At 37.4% G+C, this 21,875-nt stretch overlaps 2 protein-coding genes across 4 annotated transcripts; one reads left to right on the forward strand and one right to left on the reverse strand.

The window, feature by feature from the left end:
* Positions 1-728: 728 nt before the first annotated feature.
* LOC146476619 (poly(A)-specific ribonuclease PNLDC1-like) lies at positions 729-13,910 on the reverse strand. Of its 2 annotated transcripts, none has more exons than XR_014865613.1 (23): positions 13,802-13,910; positions 13,235-13,286; positions 12,222-12,295; positions 11,860-11,899; positions 11,563-11,638; positions 11,117-11,164; positions 10,813-10,851; positions 10,345-10,412; positions 9,141-9,241; positions 8,398-8,477; positions 7,724-7,803; positions 6,648-6,708; positions 6,298-6,367; positions 5,588-5,679; positions 4,711-4,775; positions 4,499-4,566; positions 3,890-3,943; positions 3,528-3,570; positions 3,211-3,307; positions 2,761-2,850; positions 2,564-2,656; positions 1,916-2,014; positions 729-962 (listed from the first exon to the last, which is right to left on the reverse strand). XR_014865613.1 is itself a non-coding variant. In XM_085114503.1 (23 exons), exons 1-23 carry the CDS (start codon positions 13,878-13,880, stop codon positions 899-901), a joined length of 1,629 nt encoding a protein of 542 aa, XP_084970629.1. In that variant the 5' UTR covers positions 13,881-13,910; the 3' UTR covers positions 729-898. The 2 variants fall into 2 exon arrangements, 1 of the variants encoding a protein (XP_084970629.1); XM_085114503.1 differs by having other exon boundaries at positions 2,568-2,656.
* A 35-nt stretch (positions 13,911-13,945) lies between these two features.
* Positions 13,946-21,748, forward strand: LOC146476620 (uncharacterized). Of its 2 annotated transcripts, none has more exons than XM_085114501.1 (11): positions 13,946-14,021; positions 14,113-14,260; positions 15,619-15,774; positions 16,668-16,926; positions 17,791-17,990; positions 18,675-18,727; positions 19,929-20,004; positions 20,446-20,516; positions 20,595-20,648; positions 20,733-20,833; positions 20,979-21,748. In XM_085114501.1, the coding sequence occupies exons 1-11, from the start codon at positions 13,977-13,979 to the stop codon at positions 21,529-21,531; spliced, it is 1,716 nt and encodes a 571-aa protein (XP_084970627.1). In that variant the 5' UTR covers positions 13,946-13,976; the 3' UTR covers positions 21,532-21,748. The 2 variants fall into 2 exon arrangements, with proteins under 2 accessions (XP_084970627.1, XP_084970628.1); XM_085114502.1 differs by having other exon boundaries at positions 20,736-20,833.
* The last annotated feature ends 127 nt before the right edge of the window (positions 21,749-21,875 follow it).

A 21,875-nucleotide genomic window follows, 5' to 3' on the forward strand; every position in this document is an offset into this window, starting at 1 on the left:
TATCAAGTACAGAATGCAACAGAGAAGATAATTTATACATAAAGTAAAGGTGTGAGATAGAATAAATTAAATTAAGACTAAAAGTAACTGTCCGGTGTTTATTCAGAAGGTGTCATAAAGTGAGAGTTTTGTCCGTTTGTCCGTTGTACAGCACAATAAACCGCACGACAAGAAGGTACTGCTCAGTAGCTTTCATTTGAATGGTCATACTCGCCGATTTCATCTATAGACTCAAAAGTTAGAATCACCTTGTACAGCACAATAAACAGCACCACAAGATGGTACTACTCAGTAGCTTTCATTTGAATGGTTAAACTTTAGGATTTCATCCACAGGCTCAAAAGTTAGAATTAACTCTACAGTATAATAAACAGCACCATAAGAAGGTACTGCTCAGTACCTTTCATTCTTTAAAAATAACCCAGCTTGTATGAGAAAGTAAAGCCGGGAGAGCACAGGAAAGTACTCCAAAATTTTCAGAACATGTTAAGGACAAGACAAAGGCTGATATCTAGTTAAGGATTACAAATCACGTTGTCGATGAAGAATAAAGATTTTGACAAGTCAATCAGCTATGTTCTGACATTTTGAGGTTTACTAACCAACGTTTTTAAGATAGAGTTGCAATCAATTTGAGCCAAAGGAAAGTAAAATTAGTTCGAGTTAGCTGACAGTAAATGACTAGGCAAAAATGGGGTCAAATTCAGAGGAAATCGGATTTTGTTCGAGTTCGAGTCAACAGGGCGTTCGAGTTAGCGAGGTTCTACTGTACATTAACTAAAGTAAGGAGTACTCTATATAAAAAAAGTCAAATAGAAAAAGAAATACATTTTTTAATTTTAATCTCTCTCACTTATCTCACAGGTTAACACTGAACATGTTTTGGCGAATGAATTTGCTATCTCCATGACTTCCATAAAAATATCGCGACACCTGACAAAACTACAGCGGTTCCGCAGCACCTGAAAGATAGAATAATAAAACATTGTCGGCGAGTATAGAGACAGATAACAAAGCTTTGTTTGAATATATTGGAAACAAACACAAAACATAAAAAGACAAACAGGTTAATCTTTCGGAAGAAGTCTCCTTTGGAGGTGACAGCTGAAGTTAAAAATATCTCTTGATGATATTCATTTCACGTTCCCATTCGGATTTCGTGATGTTTTGTGGAGTACTGTTTTCATTGCTGCACGTACGCTTCGAACATAAACATAATACAATTTCAACAATGAACTCCTCAAATCCGGATTCGAGAGTGTGCAAAAAGTCCCCCCCCCCCCCCGCCTCCAAAAAAAATAAATAAATAAATAAAATAAATACTAAAAGAACAATAGCTGATTAAAAGCTGTAACGTAAGGAAAAAAATTAAAATAATAAACAAAAAGTTTGGCACGTATGGAGTCCGTCTAGATAATTGAGCTTGAGATTCTTGATGAACAGCATTTCAAAGACTAAACAATTAATAATAATAACGATAATGATAATGATAATGATAATGATAATGATAATGATAATGATAATGATAATGATAATGATAATGATAATGATAATGATAATAATAATAAGTAAATACATCCTGATGGCTGATAGTTTCCCTCAACCAACTATCAAAGTCGACTGATAGAATCCGAGAGTGAGCCGTTTAATTGTTTTAAAATAAACCAATGACCAATCTATTAGACAAAGAAATTCGGTACAAATAATGATTTATTTTTGGCTGGCCCCGGGAAGAGGGGGGGGGGGGGGGGGTTTGTTCGTTCAGCAGTTTTCCTTGCACGAGCTCTCAGGGAAGTCTATCGAAAATTAGAACGCCCTTCGTGTAGCCAATCAGATAACGAGTTTGTTTAATGGTCAATCACTGGGTTATGCAAAACAAAAATCATGAAAAATGCTATACCGACACTTGACTCACCAGAGCGCCATCTTTACTTTGGGAGAATCTAGAAATGGATTGTACGGCCGGACACTTAGCTTCTTGTGGCCTCTGAACGTTCGTAAAACATCTCTAGCTCTGATGAAAAAAGCAGAATAAAATCATTTAAATCTATTTTGCAAATGCGTTTTCACAGCAGAGATTTCTTTGAGCGCGAAGCTTACTTCTTTACCCTTTCTTTGACTCGGTGAAGACGAGGTACTTCTCGTTTAAAGCCGGAGAACAAGAAATGTTCTTGCAAAGAACTTCATGATGGTAGTTTCAAAAAGCAACTATTTTTCAGGTAACATATACAGGAGAAACAAAATCAAAACCAAAGTTTAAATTTAAAGCAAAAGTTCGCGATAAGAAAACCAATCAGATTCGTGGATTGTAACAGATCCCGTGACAAATCTCCCTCGGTCAAGCCTGAATTTGTTCAGGCTTTCTTTTCGTAACTGCTTAACTTGCGTAAATAACTGCGAGGGTGTTTCTTCTATTTAATCGAAGTCCATAAGTTAACCAAACACCATTACGACAGTTGTTACATTGTTATTCCTTCATGCGAGGCACACAAGACCAAATTCTCATGAAGATGAACGTGGACAACATTGGTTTCTTAAAACCTTTACGTAAAATCTCATATACTTGCTTTCTATGTTGAGCAACAGCGACCAGCGCGTGCTGCGAGTCCAAAATTTTGACGTCCACGGAGCCAAAGCTTGCAAACTCTTGAGCCAACTGGAATACAGATACAAGAAAAATTGTCATCATAGTTTTCTGCATAAAGAAGAGCATTTACGGATGACCTCAACATTTGACACAAAAATTAGCATAAGACTTACCGTCCTCGCAACTAGTGGTTTCGTTTTAACCTTGGACGAAACGTAAAGCCACTGTGGACGAATAGAGGGCAGGTCTGGACCAGCAAGGTTCTGAGAACAATACAAAGATGGGTATCTTTTAACACAGCTCCTACTCAAGCTTAATGATACTTAGTGTGAATGTGCCTGATTGGAAATTTAGGATCAACTTGCCTGGCAAAGTTACTGCGCCTTTCAATAACATACGGACTCGGAATTTCAACCTCAAGTAACGATTTGCATGTTTTACTGTCGTCAATCATAATTACGGCGACTATCGGCTGACCACAGAAATACAGAAACCGACAAAGTGGATCGAAATCCGCCAATCACAGCGCACGAACATAACCTTTAGGATTAGATACATAACTTCATAATTTCACAGTATAATTTACCAACAACTACGACTAAGAATAAACCTTGTGTACATACCACTTGCTGCACAGTTGCCCTGCTTAGCTGAACGAGATTTTCGAATGGCTTCAGAACGCGAAGGAATTTTGAGAAGGGGAGTGGTCCTTCCACAGACCTGAGTAAGGTAGAGAAATTATCTTGTAAATAAGCACATACGAAACAAATACGACGAATTATTACGAAATAATTGTTTTATTTGTTATTAACTTACCAACAAAAAAGTTTTTTGAACAATTAAATATCGCATTTTTTACCACGCGCGCTATTTTACTCGAAACTTGCCTTGCAACGACATTGCGTGGCAAGTGTAACGCTGCGTCTATGTACGCGCTCACCTTGATGACTTGTAGGCCAAAATATGCGCCATCCTTAGAAACACTGAAAAAAAATTAAGAAAAAGGTTACAATAGCATATATAGCTGATATCTGCGTACAATTAGAGCATTACTAGTTTGATCACAAATAAGTCCAGACCGGTACAAAGATAATTTTAACTTCCAGTGTACACAAAACAGTGTTCATGGCGTTTATTATCTGAATTTGATTTTTAAAGTTTGAAAGTTAAACGTTGACAATGTCAAGAAACTCACCGGGCTAGTTTGCGCTAAAAACTATCACCAATCGTTGGCGGAAAACGGATTTGGAAAATTAATTCTTGGGCCCCAAATTGAGAAACAGATCCATGCTAAACGCTTACCAAAACCGGAGAGAAATGAATCGTAACCAGCTTCATGCGCCATTTTCTCTTCAACTAAAATGCAGAAAGAAAATATAAAATTTTCACTGCTGACAGTTCACAATTATTGATTCTTAGTTTAGTACATGGTGAACAATGCCGAGACACTACCAAATCTCTTTTTATTTCCAGTCGGGAGGTGTTGAGAGGAGAGGGTAAAAAAAAAGCGTGCGGGGGAAGAAGTTGTCTATAACAAGTACAACCAATACGCGACAGTGCCCCCCTCCCCCCGATACGCGACAGCCCCCCCCCCCCCCCCGCATGCCCAGGTTATCCATGGGAGCAACTTTCGTGTGCGCTTACGTGTTTAGTATTTTGTTCGACATTTCCCGAGAGAAAACCAGACGAACAGTTCGAAGTCTTAAAATTTATAGACTGCAAGCAGTCCCTTTCTGGTTAGTCGAGATGGTGTGCTCATAGCGCAGCGAGACTGGAGCAAGGAGAAATCCCCCCTCCGCTCGTTCGCTCTCGTTTCGTTTCGCGCTCGGCTATTTCGCGCGACCTCTCGACTATCCAGAAAGGGACTGCTTGCAGTCTGTAAAATTTATTGTGTTGGCCAGGTATACTCACAGTATCTGTAACATTTATCGTCCAAGGGTATTGAGGGCGCAAACAGCGCAAAGAACTGTGCATCGTTACTAGAAACAAGAAAGAGAAGTGCATTATGTTGTTCAGCGCAAAACTGTACTCTAATCAGTAACAATACTTGACATGTTCTACACGCGTTTTCCCGCGCTCTGTATACTTTTGTTTCTACAGAGTGAATCAAATACCCACCATACCTTGAAAGTGCAGCATGAAGTTTTTCTAAGTTTGTATCATCGAGAAAATTCCGTTGTGACAAAACCTGTGGTAAGAAAGACGTGCAGTTGGTTGTGAACGTCTGAACGTTGTTTATTCTTTGGCTGACATCGGTTTATAGAAATTGTTTTAAAATACCATTTAACAGACTGCTATTTCGGACAGCAGTTGAAATCCAAGGAAAAGCGGTCTGACACAGATGAATTGCCGAATAGGGAGATTTAAATACTATTCCGGCTATTGGTATCACAGACATAACGCCTCAATCCTTGACACCCCCTCACTCCACCAAACGTAACATAAATGCCTCCCAACTTGAGACTAAATAAAGGGTGCAATTATCGTTAGCATAATTTAATAGTTAAGATTGACGTAACGGTTTTGTTTACTCAACTAAGGCCCTGCCAGGGCCCTGTGCGCAGTACCTCAGACTGGTATACCCAAGGAGCAATCGTGTTCTCATTCGTCAATTTAGTGCCAACCACTTTGTTTATTGTATCGCGAGAAGGCACGAAGAAAAAGCGCGGGAACTGACAAAATCCTGTTCAGACCAGTGCCAGTGCCTAGGAACGGTTTCCAGATTTTTGCTCGGTGACCAACAAAAAGCTATGTTCAGACTAGTGCCTGTGCCCGAGAACCAGGGATGAGCCTAATCTGAACGGGGTCAAAGTTTAGTTAGAATTAATCCTCGTGACATCAGAACTATTTGGGCTGTTGACGTCTTTTGTCACGCCATTGTAGAGAGGGTGGGTCTGTAGTCTTGGTCGTGTTTTGACCGGTGTTTGCAAATAAAGCTTACAAGTATACCTTCTGAGAAAACATACCAGTACTCTGTTCTTGTCAAAGAAAAGCCCTTACCGGATTTCTTCTTATTTCAAAAGCAATGAACTTTGTGTCGTGAATCAAGGGGAAAAGCTTGTGGAGCTCAGATTTAAAGTCCTTAAAAGTTTCTGTCGTAAAAAAGGAAAAGATAAAAATTGACATTGATAAATAATCTATGCTGCAATAGAATCCGATACAATAAAAATAGGTACGCATTGCGTACATGTAGGGAGTGCTGTGCACGCGCTGCGGACCTCTTTGTTTACGGACGGACACTCACTCACTCACTCACTCATTCATACATGCCTGACGACATAGTGGGTAGAGCACTAATCAGTGCACTACCCACAAAAACCAGTTGCAATGCGTCACACAGAAACGACGAAACGGGTTTTTCTGGAAACACGAGAAATACGGTTTGTTACAAAAGCAAAACAAGCTTATTGGAAAAAGTGACGCCGCAGTGGTGAGAACACTCGGCCTACCATCAATAAAGCCCAGGTTTAATTCGCAGAACAGACGTTCGGGTTCTATGTGGGTTGAGTTTGTAGTTGGTTCTCATTTTTGCTCCAAGAGGTTTTCCTCTGGGTACTCCAATTTTTTCCACTTTCGTCAAACACCAAGATTTTCATATTCCAGTTAGATACAGTGTATGGGTAGTGTACCCCAATTGGTATTCCATAGAAGATACTGGTGGCAAACTAAGTAGTTAATTAAACTACAGTAATCACCAACAAACCTGTTACCTGGTAAAGGTTTGTGGAACTTTTCATAGGTCAGCAACAAGTCTGTTAAAACATTGTGTCCTACAAGAGGCTGATGTAGACAGAAAATAGATGAAGCATATTCTGACAAAAGTTAAACATTTCATTTTGGAACATATTTCAAACAAATTTCTCCTAAATTTAACTTAACAGGAATGCAATTTCACTGAGTTGTGCATAGAAAACTTTTTGTAAGTTATCATGAAAAATATTTCAGAATCAAAGGAAACTCAACATTGACGACTTAATCTTGGGAATAGAATAGTACTGGGCTAAATTGACTGACATTGTGTTAAACACCTCAGTACAAGAAGAAAAAGATCAATGGGTACCTTTTTACTTGACACTAGAACTTGAAAAACCCTTGAAAAACCAACCATAGCACTTAAGATTCTGCAAGAGAAAATTTGAAAGTATGTACATCAGCACAGTTAGGTCTGGCTTACTAGTATGATAATCTCAGTGAGAGAGTGGTCTTTAGAAAGACTTAGTGCTGACTAGTGTTTGAACAGCCCTTTAAACCTTCTTTACAACAGTATAAAGAGATGTTCTGCAGCACATGGCTGTTTAATATTTTTAGCCATGTCTATAAGATGTAGATAATTTTCTTATTTTCTCTTTGTTATTATTAGAATTTGTAAATATCCCGTAATTCAGCTTATGGCTGCAATGGTGTTTATAATAAAGTATCTATCTATCTAATATGACTACACGCATTTTTACGAATGAAGATTTACTAACAAAGCAAGGACGAGTAAAGACTAACAATAAGAACTGATGTTTCGGTGTCATCATGTAATAAAAGTAACTAAGGGCGCTTTTCATTTGTCAAAATTGGCCGACCAGAGCAGGTAGTTTACAAAGAAATGCACAAATTTGAAGGTTTGGTTATAATTGCTAGTCCTTCAAATTTCTTCAGGATAATGGTCACAATTTTTGTTAAATTCAAGTGTGAAACATCTTTTGTACAAAAATGTCTTTAAATGACCCACTCCATTAAGTAACTAACCGGTCTAGCTGCCCAGTTCTGGCAAATGGAAAGCCTCCTAATTCATTGTTCTGCAAGTCTGAAATAGCGTGTGAAACGTGCCGTCAGACTCGATTTTGTGCAATTTTCTTTTGGCATAAGCAATTTTAGCAGATGCAATTTCAGACTCGCAGAACACTGACTTACCCACTTTAATCCTCTTGACAATGGCGTCAAGATGACAGCAAAACGTCGGTTTTTATCTTTAGTGTTTATTAATCTTTTTTATTTTTATGAACAGGTTTTACCCCTTTTTTTAGCTTTAAGGAGGAAAATATTAAAACCTGACTTACAAAAAAAAAAAATTATATACAGTTTTGTGCTGAGACAGAGACAAAAATCTGAAACATATATTTATTACAAGTTGTTGACCAGCCATACTTTTCTTGCTCCTGTGTATGCAGTTCCCTGTTGAGTTCTTGATCACATTCATTAATTGAGGGTAGTTTTGTTACAATCAGCTGAAATAAAAATAGCCTTTCATTAAAAAGTGAACAGTGCAGACATAAGAACTCAATGGAAGAAAAGAGAAATCTCTGGGATGCAACCTCCATTTTGTGTAATAACATCTACATAGAAATTACTTTACAACATATGAAGCCAATGGATTGATTGAGCAGGGGCACCTAACCAGGACATTTATGCAAAATACTTAAATAGCTGTCTTCTCTGTTCCCAGGTCGTTTTGTGTCTTTTTAAAGACATATTTCTGTGAGCTAATACAGTTTGATCTGTTCGCATGCTTTAGCTGTAAATGGAAGTTTAAGGGAATGGAATATTATTCCTCAAATTTACTAGCTCTTGTTGGCTTTATGAAAATGCTTGCTGCTCTTTTTTCACATTTTTAATGACACTTTTGCCCCTTCGAAAACAAAAGGAATTAGTTTTCCAGTGTTGCCAAATGTTGAGCTAAAATTTTTCAAAAGAAAACGTCAATTCGGTTTTCTTTACCACTAAATCCAAACTTCTGAAGCGATCCGAACAGATATCCACCAAGGTTATTTGAGTTCTAAATCCACAATACTAGAGATATATTTAGAAATACCAGTATCTACCTTGGACTGGTTCTTGATGCGGCATTTTATACATGTGAACCTTCTTTTCATTTCCTCAAGAAGGAGATACTGGGCTTGACCTGGAAATCAACACAGAGATCCATTTAAATACAATCTAATCATGAGTTCCATTTTATAAATTTCCATTGTCCAAGGCTTGATCCTTTACAGCAGTTCATCATTAGAAGTCACTTTTGGAAAACAATCTTTAGTTGTAAAATTTCATCTACAGTTAGTAGAAATTTGTCATAATTTTTAAATACAATAACTATGTTACATGTAGCTAGGTTCTGGATGCAAATAAGTTTCATTATTAAAGAGCTCTTAACAGTGTCAAGACACTGTCTAAATACTGATATAATAGGTATAACTAAAATACTGATCCTATTAGTTAATGCACAAAATTATGCCAGTCATGTCAACTCTGCAAAATGACGTACACACAGTCTTGGTCAGTAATGTAGTTACTGGGACACTTAGTGTCTGTGTTCTTTTCCCTCTGAGACAATGTTGCATAAAGGCATGTTTGAAAAAAAAAAGGTTTGCAAGTACATAATCCAATAATCTTTTGCCTCAGCGTGCAGCTTGGGACAAACCAAAATGGGTTTTGTTGTTGCCAAGCTTATGCTGTTAAAAAAACAAAAAGCAGCTCACATAATTTTTGAAAGCATTTTCGATTTGCAGGCAAGGGCCGGTGTAATCATTTCTCAAGTCTGTATATAGTTATTACAAACAGTACTTACAGCTACCAGGGTTTAACTCAATTTCATCTCCATCTTGTGCTAATGAAAGCCACTCTTCTAAAGTGATACAACATCTGCCTAGAACATCCTCATCTATTATCCTGTAATTTAAAGGGAAAAGTTACACCATCTAGAAACATTTGTAGTCTTGTTTAAAAAACCTTCTGACAGTTAGATATAAAGTTTAAGTAATGCTAGTTAGACAGGTGGCCCACATGTCTCCTTCCTGAAGCATCAAGCAACTAGGAGTATAACTACTCCCTCCCCCACCCCTGCCAGATGGGAAGCCACTCCACTGCAAGGTTAATTACCCTACGCAATTTGTTAGACTTCCTCAAAAATTTGAACTGCAGGTGAAAGATTAAATAGAAGAAAGACCCTGGCAGTTATTTATAATACGAAACTTAAGCATAAATTTGCTTTTCAGGCTTTCTTTTTGCAACTGCCTAAGTTGAGTAAATAACTGTGAGGGTCTCACTTCCTTCTATTTTATCTTTTACCTGCAGTTCAAATGTGAGTTTCATATATTCATATTCATTTATTAATCCCTAATGGGTAAATTTTGAACTCACAATATGACCAACTCCCAGTTGGCTTTATAGCACAGCTGGTAGAGCACTGCATGGCTGGCATTACAGAGGTCATGACTTTGAATCCTTTACAAAACCAAATATTTTCAGGCTTTCTTTTTGCAACTGTTTAAGTTGCATAAATACCTGTGAGGGTCTTTCTTCTATTTAAATTTCCTTACTTGTACCTAAGGTGGAGACAGCAGTTTGAAGCAAATAAATATAACGTTCTCTGTCTTTATGATATTATAACACGACAAACATATTTAGAGTCTCAGTCCATTGATTGATATTTCCAAAGTGACGCGCCTTACCATGGCCAACCAACAAACTTTTTCTTACAAGTTAGCCATAAAATATTAAACGAATAATTATAAAACAATTATTGTTTTCAATAATTCATTTTCGCATCACTTGCCTGATTGTTTAACGGTCATGCCTTCTTGCAAAGTCCGACAGGCAAGTGATGCAACAATGAATTACTGAAAACATTTCGTTTTGTATTTTATGGCTAACTTGTAAAAAAAGTTTGTTGGGTGACCACGGTAAGGCGGGTCGCACTGTAACTGTTCCAGTATTTATTCTTTATTTTGTTTACACAACAGAAAGTCTTGAATAAAGTCCCTCCCCTTTACCTTAATGTTTGTGATTGGAAACTGGTATACAAATCACCATTTGTATGATATTTTTGCAACAAAGCAACCTGAAAGAAAACAATACAACACAAATCAAATGGCTTACGTTATTACTCTCAGTGCATTCCTTCAACACAATCACTTTAATTTATAAATGACGTGGTCTCTTAAACTGGATGAGAGTTGTATCTCGCAGATTTCTAATGGGAGGTCATACTCAAAATGTTTTTCAATTTTTGTTAAAATAGTGATACTACGTGTCATGTCTCAAGTTAAATTATTCTTTGAAAAAAATAGACTCAGTTAATTAAATTCATTTTTTCAGTGTGATTGGTGAATCATCATCATCATCATCATCACCATCATCTTGATGATGGTTCATTGAGCATAAAAATAAAACAGAACATGATTGCAAGTTATTGTAGACTATTACAATAATAAAAAATAATGAATCAAAACTTAAATTACCTGATCATTATTTAGGTATGGAATTCCATTGTATATGAACTGCAAATAAACATAATATTTGTGACAAGAATATATGTGCATATAAAAGCTTATAATAAACTGTTATTATTGACAATAATAAATAAATAAATAAATAAATAATAAATAAGTATAAATAAAGCTACATGTAGAATAATAATAAAAAATGGCTCTCAGGCCTCATTTTCTTGAAGAATAAGATGGGGCCCAGGCTCCTCTCACAGATCTACCACTGATATGTAAATTTAACATAATTATATGAGCTTTAATTAGTTCTGTATTTTACCTTATTAAAGTCAAAGTTATGCTGGCATAAAAATTCCAGGCTTGATGCCTAGTGAAATAAAACATAACATTTTTAAGCCTTAATAGCATAGAGTGTAAGTGACTTTTGGGCCTCAAAGCAACTCTTTTTAAACGCACAGATTTCTTTTCATATAAGAAACAATTTCAAAGTTTGGCTTTTTTTCTGAACAGTACTTTGACTTTGTCTTTTCCTAATTAAAAACAGCTAAAAAGAAATCTCGAAGTGTAATGATTGGTTGAGTTCTTTAACCTGTTTTCCCTCAAACCAAAGAACAATAAGGAAGTCATTTGAATCTGCTTCACTTGATTTGCATGAGTGTTTAGAAGAAGGCTTTAAATAACTTAAAGGAGTCTAAGGGAGTCTGTCTTGTGCTTTCAAAAGGACCCAAAGCAAGTGGAATACAGCATGGTTATAGCTATAATTACCTGACTAAGAAATCTGCAATCTACAGGTCCAAAAGAACGAGGATATAAAAAGAAATTGAATGCATGTGCTACATATCTGTTGATGAAAAACAAAAAAAATCATCAGTTGAGAGCATCCATCTTTCTTATGGGATTAACTTGTAATAACAATAATTGCCTCTCTAATTGACTTGAAAAATTACAATCAACCTACAGTTTTGCGACCAAGAGGTGTGAACTGTTAACAATAATATTGTTATGATAACTTAAAACAGGAAGTCAGCCTGAGCTGGCTAGCTTGTACGGGTAGAAACTTACTTGTTGGGATCTTCTTTGGATTGAACAAAAGCTGTCAGTCCTGTGGGAAAAAAATTAATTAAGGCATTTGAAAGTAGTTACTAGGTTTTTTTTTTTACAAAAGGTATTGTAAGGATAAATTTATGACATGACTGTAGGTAAAAAAAAAAAAAAGATACACAAGGCTGCTGCCTAACAGCCGGAGTTCGGTAGCCTGGGACACCCAAGAAAATACGCTGGGCATCTAGTAAATTTTTTTGCAACAGCAACTAACACTTCACATGTTGGGCTCCTAACTGCTTGAGTTTTGGCCTTGTGGGCTCCTTGAAATTTTCCTAAAGCAACAATTAACCTTGATAAATATCAACACAGCCAAAACTTACCAAACTGGCTAATCAGAAACTGAGATGCAGTTTTCTTCAATTTTTTGTATCGTGTTTCTGGATCATCAAACAAACTGGGAAAGAAAGATTCAATTTTGACATAATTTTAAACAAAAAGCTGCAAATTACAAGGATATTAATCAAGCCTGTCAACTCTGGCTAATTTCTAGTAGTGACAGTTTTAGGTATTTAATATCATTCAATATAATCTGAATTTATTTTCAGTGTCCCCAATCAGTATATATCACCCTAGAAGCATTTGATACTTAAATAAAGTTTTTTACATAAACATTTCTTGTTCAAGAATTTGAAAAGTTTAGAAAATGACCCAACCAATGCCGAACTTGTTCAAACATTAGCAGAGACAATCAAGCAAAGATTTCCAAGACATTCCTGAATGCAATTACAATAATAAAATATTATTATTGAAGGGGTACCTGGAAAAAAGCCCAAAGTGACTTGTGATAAATAAATTATTGTCAGATTCTCCTTTCAAATTGCCTTTTATTTGCTTGTAAAACAAAAGGAAAATTGGACCATACATCGTTGACCAAAAGTCACTTATGGCCTTTAATTCCATGTACCCCTTCAATATTATTATTACAATTTACAGTTTTAACATGATTGACTCAATTATGTCTGGTACAATTTCCATCAAATCTTTTCTTTTAAATTGGAATTTTTGAGGATATTGCTTGGAAAAAATTTAACCCAGATACATAGCTCGGGTATGTGTGACATTATCCAGGTCCCTACACTGTGGTGAAGTAGTCTCAGGATGGATAACGCTGTGCAGGCAAGTCCCACAGCCCACTTTAAAGAAACCCCTGAACTGTGCTCTGTAACACTGAGGATGATCAGCAGAAAAATAAGGAAACCTGACAAATAATTCACTATGTCTAAATTCATATTTGAACGTCAACAAATTGACAAAAACAAAGGGGTCTTGATTTTGGACAAAATTCCTGGAATCCCCTTTATTCTTTACCAGCTGACAAAGCTGCATCTAATACCTTGGTTGGCAACCATCTGTTGTATAGAGGCCAGTAAATTCTGTGTCAATAGCTACAAAAACAATTGAAAAATAAAATAAAAGGAGAATATATAGTAATCATAGTATTGAACTTAAAAGGTATACATGACGTTATCTTTCTGGATTGCTTGGGATCACTACCTCCATGATGGTAATGATGATGATGATGAACCCAGAACCCATTTTCTCCAACCTCCACCCTTCATGATCACCCCCACCCCCTCCCAAAGCCACCACCTATCATCTCCATAAACTGATTTGCATACTGTACTTGCTAAACAAATTGTTCCAGTTGGCAAAATTCACTGGATGATCGGATCATTCATTCTAATAAACTGTACGATTTATTTGCTATTGGTGATTGAGGAGAAAGTCCACTTTGATTACTTCTGGAAAAGAAAGGATTTGGGTGCTTTTGATACTGCCACCGCGTGAATTTACATTACATTATTCAAGAGTAATCTTGCTGGCCACTTCAGCTCCATAAACCATAATCGACAGCAGCCATCATCAGCACTGTAAGTTGTTTAAGCTAAACCCTACTTACCCACAAATGCACTTTCTTCGATAGCGTTCTTGATCTCAGGAAAAAGGTCCTCAAAATTGTTTCGCACAACTTCAACCATTATCAACAAGGCAAAACAGCAAAGACTTGCAAGGACTGGGTCCAAAATGACACTTGTCACGTGATGGAAATTTTCTTATTCCCGCCAAATTTCAAGATGGCTCCTGTTGCTTTTTCGTTCGTGGTTTGCTTTAGCTCCGAGGTAACTTTATAAAAACTGGAATTATAGTTTTAAATTTAATCTTTGTCGTTTAGATACTTAGCTCAGAGATTATGGCTTGCCTTATGAATAGGATGCTATATTCAAAGCTGAAAATCTGTGCAGAGGGAAAGCAGACAACACGGGTACTTGGAAAATCGCGAAGGAAGACACGAATTGTGGTCGCATGGAGGCTGAATTTCAACTGGAAAAGGCTTCTTACATTAGTCACATCGACATAGGTATGTATAAATGACTTCTGGAAATATTCAAGGTTGTGTTTTGATCGAGTCATAGCCTTAATTAACATGAATTTGGCTTTTGTTTATACCGCTGCCCCGTTATCTTTGGCTAACAACAATGCACAAAACAGCTTAAGCTTGTTTTAATATATTAAAGCTTCAGTTTAAGTTAAGGAAAGGTTCAAACCTGGTTCACACTTGTGGCATAAACACAAGTATAAGCACAAGCAGTACTTTTTATTTTATTGTGCTTGAGGTTGTGCATATCCCAGGACAAAATTAATTAGTAAGGGAGAGTGTGATAGGGATGGAAAAAAAATGCAAATCATTACGTATAAATGTTTTGCAAAAAAAAAATGCACAGAGGCAGGAACAGCCTGGGAATGTTTGGGAAACAGTGGGACTAAATGGTAGGGTAAATAGTATTTTCAGACTCCTCTGTACACCCACCCCCCCCCCCCCCCAATATCCTTACCCCTTCCCCCTTACAGAAGGGAAACCCCTCCAATATTCCAAACTAAGCTTCATACTTCCCTTTTTATTTTTTGGTTGTTGAGACCTGCAACCTCCTGAAATTTTCCGTCCCTTCAACTGAGGGGGGCATCATGATTGTTTTCTGGAACTATACATGAAATGAAAAATGATGATCATGCCTGGATGATCTGATGCAAAGTACACAAAAAGGCATTTGTGAGAATTTGAAATTTGCATGACTGAGTGACTGTAGTATGCCCACACAGGCAAGTATTGACATATTAAGAATACTTTACAATTCTCCCAGAAACCTTCACATCATAGGGTACCCATCTCTAGGAACTGTATAATTTATGGAATGTCAATACAATTTGTTTCTAAAGCAAAGCAGCTCAGCTGACAAGTACAGTGCAGGGCCCAGTTGTTCGAAGCCCGATTAAGCTAATCCTGGATTAACGCAAACTTTGACTCGAGTGTAACTGCTAATCAACAAAGATTCTTCGAAAAGATTTTTGGCCCTCAGCTTTTACTTAGACTTTTCTTTACCTTTAGCTCGAAATTAGTATTTAAAACCATTTTTAACGAGCGCGATGAAAAGCGCCGATTAACTTCTAATCGTGGATTAGCGTTAATCGGCTTTTGAACAACCCGGCCCAGGCGATTATGGTGACAGCAAATGCTTATTCATGGAAAAACCCTGTGCTCTCATGATTTGCACTAGATGTAGTAAACACACTATTAGATGTAGTAAACATGAACAAGCTGACAGTTATCTTGCTGAGATCTTGTCTATCTCAGAAGGATCTTGCCAAATTTTTTACAAGGGTTAGTAGGGTTCCTCTGGAAGTATAATATTGACTCTAATATCTCAATCCATTTGCCAGGTAACTGTGGCTCTGCTTTCATTGAAATTTTGGTTGGAAACTCCATGTGGCCTCAGGACAAGTCATTTGTTACATTATTACCCTCAGCCATGTTAATGTCTCCTGCTGAATGCAAGCACTGGATCAAGACACACACTGTTAGGATGTTTAACCAGAGTATGTATTGTGACATTTGAAGGGCTTGTGACATGGCCGACCGTAGAGCTTTTTAGATCACTTTTTGTTGTTCACCCGGTTTTCTGCATCTGGCTTGCAATTCCTTCAGAAAACATTACCCCAATGTTTTATTCATTGTTCTTAAACTCATTAAGAATCCAAAAGACAAAGGAAATCATGCACTGTGACGTCTCTGAATATCTGATGAAAAACTCCTGATTTTTGCATCCTTAATTTCACCTTCAAAATCAGTTTGTTTGAGATTGAAGTTATATCAAACACTCGTCGCAGTGTTTCATCACAATATCAAAAACCTAGAAGTTCATCAAAAATACTCTGCTATGCATTGTATTTTCAACTCTCTTCATGGTGTTTGATATGTGATGCAACGCTGTGTCTCGTGTTTGATATATTACCTCCACGCTTCATTTACAATAATATATCATTATGGGCATATATCATTATGGGCAAGATTTCTGTTTTTATCACCAAATGAAGCACACAGCAGCAGACATAAGATTGGGGCAATGTTTTCTGAAGGAGCTGAAGGCCATGCAAAAAGTCCAGGAAATCTGACCTAAAACAATAAAAAATGATCTCAAAAGCGCTAGAGATTCGTTATGCCTTGAGCCCTTCATTTGATATCAAGGGTATCATACAACTGGGATATTATTGGTTAATTAAAAATCAAGCATTTAGCTGGAAGGCCAAAGGGCTTCAGGGCATCACATGGATGGACAGTTATGAAGTCATCACAAACCTGAAGATGCTTGAATGACCTGTATTGGTGTGAGAAGAAAGCTAATGTGGCAAGAAACAGTGAGAACAACTTTATTGTTGTTGGTTGATAATAAAGAAACATTCATAATTTGATCAGTCTTTACCTTTTGCAGGTGCTTTTTCCAAACAAGCCCTGGGGAGTCAGTGGGACAGAGTACGCGTTATTTGTCGTCAGCCTTTCAGGAAAGACAAACAGTTTGGATTGTCATTCATGAGGATGGGGTCTATTCCAGATGACCCAACCCCATCCTCTCCTGAAGAGGCATCTGGCAAGGCTGCTACACCCACATCAGGACACCCCACAGAGGAAGAAACTGATGATGATGGTGTAATGAGGTTAAAGAAGGCTTCAGGACTTATGGGATGTCTCAGGTACAATAATTAAGATTATACATTTACACATTTTTCCACAAGATTGTCTGTTGACATGTAATCCTGATGCTGTAGGACAGAGATTTACTCCCCTCTGGTTGAATACAGGAAAGGGAACCCTACTTGTAAGTGGAACTACTCATCCACTGTCCTTCAGAGTGCTTAGGGGGGGGGGGGGGGGAGGTTCCACCTCCCACCTTCCAACAGATAAAATTCAGAGTTTCTGACTTTCTACCACAAAGAGCATTCATGGGGCAGATGGTCAGGGATGGAGGGAACAACTGTACACAAAACGGATGTACACAGTGTCTTAGATAAGAGTAGGGTCTCAGGTCAAAAACCTGACAATTCTGGCTTCCTGACCCAGCAAATTAAATGGTGAACTTTTTTATTTTTTTTTTTATTTTTACAGTCAATGCACAAAGATAATAGGAAGTATTACAAAAAGACTAAATGGTGAACTCAAGAAGATTTTGAAAGAACCAGAGCTATTGACCCCTCAGAATTTTTCATTGACTTCCTGACTTTGAAAGTTATCTGGAACACTGTGTACATGTTGAATTAAGTGAGCAAGAACCTTTTGTGTACATGTAACAGTAAAGTGGTTTCTTATTCCAATTTTATTAGCAGACATTTGCCTTAAGGTGTGTAATGAATCATGCCCAATTTTTTAATTTATGTGAAGAATGCACTTATGTTCAGGAGGGGGGGAGGGGGGGTTTGGATGGTTCTTGGAAAGCTGCTTTCCACTCCTGCCTTTCTGTCTGCACCCGAGTGAGGGAGACAGAACTTGCTACATTGTACAGCAATTTGATTCTGATATGTAAAAATGACCTTGTACGCAACAATGATTTGATTCTACAGGAATTTAGAGAAAGGAAGCCCTGAGATTCCCCTCAACAGGGCAGAAAAAATGCTACAGGCTGCTCTTGATGGTAGATCTCCAGGAACTCCCAGAAACAATGTCTGCAGGAATAAAAGGACATTGTCCCAGTCTTCACCAGAGATTTCATCCAGTCCTGAAAGTCCTTTTGTGAAGAAAAACTTTCAATCAGCCAGTGAAGGTGTGTTACAGTTTGTGCAAAATGTGTGGACCAACTGTTTCCTAGTGGAGACTTTATTACTTTCAAGATAGTATAATCTAGGCCTAAGATTTAATTGTAGGATTCACAAGTTTATTAATTAACGGGGTAAAAAGGATAAAAATGGGAGTGAGTAACACAAAGGTTACTGAGAAGTTAACATCTGAACTATAACCTGAGGACTTGCTCTTGTGCTCAGAACAGCCAACTTAATCACCTGAACTTAATTGAACAAAAGGTAGCTAATAAAATTATTTATAGTAGTTTCCACTAAGTTAAAGGCACAAAATATAAACCATGAAAGGCTGAGGTGTTAATCTGTAACCCACTAATACAGGATTTACCTAAAGGAACTAGGCGTTTGCTTAACTCCTACAAAACAGGATTTACTTACTTCATTGACCCCAAGGGAGGAAATGGGCCGGAACACACAACAAGATTTGACTACAAGAAATATATGGGAATAGTGAAACAAACTTAAAGGTGTGTAAGGAAACTAGAAAATTCAGGAAAATAGCTAAATAGTGATTAATACAGGAACATTAAATAAATTATGCAAAATAATTTGGATTTAAACTAAAGTAGACTTGATGTGACCTGGTCACACCTAATAAGGTCCAATCTAAGTTTTGGGGTCAGACAAGCTAAACTTTCATTCCATTATAGGACCAAGTGAGAAAAAGAAGAGACAAGAAAAGAAGTGGAGTCTCTCTGGCGATGTAAGAGACGTAGCACTGTTTATCAAAATAATTCAATTGTTACACCTCAAGAGTTTTCAGTCCAATTTTATAACATTACTCATGTGTTGATTTTGTGTTTAGCGCATTCTTTTATTTTGAAAATTTGTTACAGTGGCCAGCACTTGTGTAAGTTAAAGAAGGAACTTCACCCAGAGTTAAAAGGGTGGGAGGCCCAGTTAATGTTGAGGAATTAAAAAAAAATTGTTGACCCTTCATTCCCCTCGGGCCCTGGATCTATAACTACAGTCGAACCTCCCTTTGCAACCACCTCTCGTAAGCGACCACCTCTCATAAGCGACCACCTCTCGTAAGCGACCACCTCTCATATTAGCGACCACTTTTCCAAAATACCAAAAGTTTTGAAGTCAAATCACTATAGATGGAACCTCTCGTAGGCGACCACCTCTCGTAAGCGACCACCTCCTGTAAGCGACCACTTTTAGAGATGATTGTTTAAAATTTTCAATTGTTTTTTAACCTCCTGTAGGCGACCACTTGACACAATCTGCTGTTTCTCTCACGGGTGGAAATTTGCTGTAACATATTGGCCCACATCATTACAGCGGATGCCGTATTAAAATCCAGCAGCCGGAGCTACCGGAAGTGTCTCCCGACAATGAAACAAATGATAACATATACAGGCACTATAATAGTGTACACTGAAATAAACTTTAATCAGGTTGAATCCCTTATAGGAAAGAAACTCTCTTATCTTGTAAATAGCATGCATTTACATGCACGACTGGTGATGACTCTCTCAACATTTTATTATCCAACAGAAAAATTGTGGCGATAAGGAACGTCAACTGGATTATGTAACAAACAAACAAACGCCAAAGTTGTTGAAATGTAACATTGCAAACATGCCGTTTATTGTTTGCTTCCTAAATCAGGCAGTCTGAAGAAAAAGTTTTTACTTTGGGTTTTGATAAGCACTGGCAAAAGGTTAGGTGTCCGCAACTACCATATGTTAATTACCCGAAATTTAGACCCTTCTCCCCCCTGTGGTCTGACCTCTGGTAAGCGACCACCTCCCGTAAGCGACCACATATTCTTGACATTATGGGTGGTCGCCTACGGGAGGTTCGACTGTGTAGGGTTTGATGTTTTTGCTTGTCTATGTTTTGGTATTTTCAAGTGACAAGGATCTTATTCCTTGCCATTTATTTTGCTTTGGCAGATTCATGACGAAGTTGCATTATTTCTGGAAGAAATTGATTTTGCCAAGATGGATCTTCACAATATTACTTTCAAAGGTAGAAATAACAAAATGATATCATTGGTAGCAGGGCTCATAAAAAATCCTGTTTGTTTGCTGTTCCCTTCCAGCAGGTCTATTCTACAGGTCACATTCCATAGGTCAAAGCACACTCACTGGTCACCATGCTACAAATAAATGAACAAGCCCAAAAGTGTCTCCTAGCCCTAATCACTATCCCAAATTCTGTTTTAGATCAAGGTGAATTATTTGGCTAAATAGCCCTGGCTGTTCACCTCAAACTGACTTCACGGTGGAATTAGTTTGTCTGAAATGTCAGCCTTCTCCTCCCACTAACCCATTATGAGTTAGTGGGAGGAGACACCTGACCTTTCAGATTATGGTATTAGCAAGCCAGGAGACCTGGCCTATACTGTATACAGCTGTTGTTGAGCTCCCTATTTCTGCATACTTAAGAGAGTTCCTTTATGTTCCACAGATTTGAGAAATCAAATGGAAGAACAGAGGGGATGTTCTCTCACTAAACTGGAGAAAAAAGTTTTTCTTGAGGTACTAAAAACCAACCTTGAAAATAACTTTGCTTGGCAGTGTGCATGTATCAACAAATGTTTGTATTTTCTGTCACAGTTGGCCAAGGCTGCAATTGAAAAATCAGTTCCAGTAGAGGACGATGATCTAGAGGTAGGGCATCTATCCAATAAGTTTCATTTTTAAGTATCCACCATACAATAACTTACTGTTATTGTAACATTTCCTTTTGTTTAGGAGGTTTTTGAAGTACCCAGAGGCAAGCCTTATGACATCCCAATGTCAAACAAGACAGTAACCAAACAACTGGTTGAAACAAAGAAACATCCAAACAGCAGGTTTGCTAATTGAATGTATCTGTTAAAATCCTAAGACAATATACAGATGTAAACCCTTTAATGTTCTATTAAAAATTGTTGAGTTGATGAAAACTACAGTTCAGTGGTCATATTCTTCACATTTCTTGACTACCTTTCCTTATAGTTCCATGAGTAAAACAACTACCTCACAAGAAAGACCAGCAAAAAACAAAAAGCCATGTTCCTCAACTGTCTCATCACCTGAGATGAAAAGCCAAAGGATTGAGAAACCTCCAAAATTAATCCCTGTTGATGAAGAACATGATGTGGATTTGCCATCTATTTCATCAAGGATCATTGAGGATGATGATGATGACGATGACCTGCCTTCCATGTTGTACTCGTCGGATGAAAAAAAGCCCAGAAAGCAAGACCTCTTTCATCCTGGAGAACTTCAATCTTCACTTGTCAAGGATACATCATTTACCTCCCTAGTAGAATGTCCACTTTGCAGCAGGTTTTTCCCTGCAAAAGAGGTGGAATTCCATGCTTCCTTTTGTAATGGTGAAGGAGATGCCACATCAAGTGTTTCCGAGCCCGAGGTGGAGTTCATGCGGTGTCCAATATGCTCTGAACTGTTCCCGCTGACTGACATAGAGCAGCATGCAAATGAGTGTGTTGAGGCCACTATAAGTGAATGTGGTACCACCATGAGGAGAGAAACTTTTGCTATTTGATGTGTTCAGCCAGCTTGAGATTAAAAATGCTGTTCAGATTGTGATTAGGCAGCTGTTTTATAACAGATTTTGTATGAATCAAAATATTACCAAAGTTTTTTTTTTTTTTAACTGAAAGGACTACTTTAACAGAAATAATGTTGTGGAGTTCAATCAATGTCTTCAATCAATATTTTGTATACAGCCCCAACATGATTTATCTTGTAAACTTAGTTTACAAGATGTTTATTTTAAAACTAATTTTTATTGCAAAAGCGTAACTACTGATTACAAGTTGGTCAATTGACCTAGTTATCAAATATACATGTAGCTGGTAAAGATACATCATGAGAAAAAAGACACTG

Source organism: Pavona decussata, unplaced genomic scaffold (genome assembly GCF_977016875.1).
Source record: "Pavona decussata unplaced genomic scaffold, jaPavDecu1.1 SCAFFOLD_76, whole genome shotgun sequence".
NCBI lineage: Eukaryota > Metazoa > Cnidaria > Anthozoa > Scleractinia > Agariciidae > Pavona > Pavona decussata.

Excerpts from the sequence above, each read along its gene's own strand:
- LOC146476619 (XM_085114503.1), bottom strand. The coding sequence starts at position 13,880 with ATGGTTGAAGTTGTGCGAAACAATTTTGAGGACCTTTTTCCTGAGATC. Across the intron at positions 11,900-12,221 it reads GTTTCTGATTAGCCAGTTTG|GACTGACAGCTTTTGTTCAA; the intron begins GTAAGTTTTGGC and ends TTTTTCCCACAG. Across the intron at positions 8,478-9,140 it reads TGAGTTAAACCCTGGTAGCT|GTCAAGCCCAGTATCTCCTT; the intron begins GTAAGTACTGTT and ends GTTGATTTCCAG.
- LOC146476620 (XM_085114501.1), top strand. The coding sequence starts at position 13,977 with ATGGCTCCTGTTGCTTTTTCGTTCGTGGTTTGCTTTAGCTCCGAG. Across the intron at positions 15,775-16,667 it reads TGTTAGGATGTTTAACCAGA|GTGCTTTTTCCAAACAAGCC; the intron begins GTATGTATTGTG and ends TACCTTTTGCAG. Across the intron at positions 16,927-17,790 it reads GGACTTATGGGATGTCTCAG|GAATTTAGAGAAAGGAAGCC; the intron begins GTACAATAATTA and ends TTGATTCTACAG.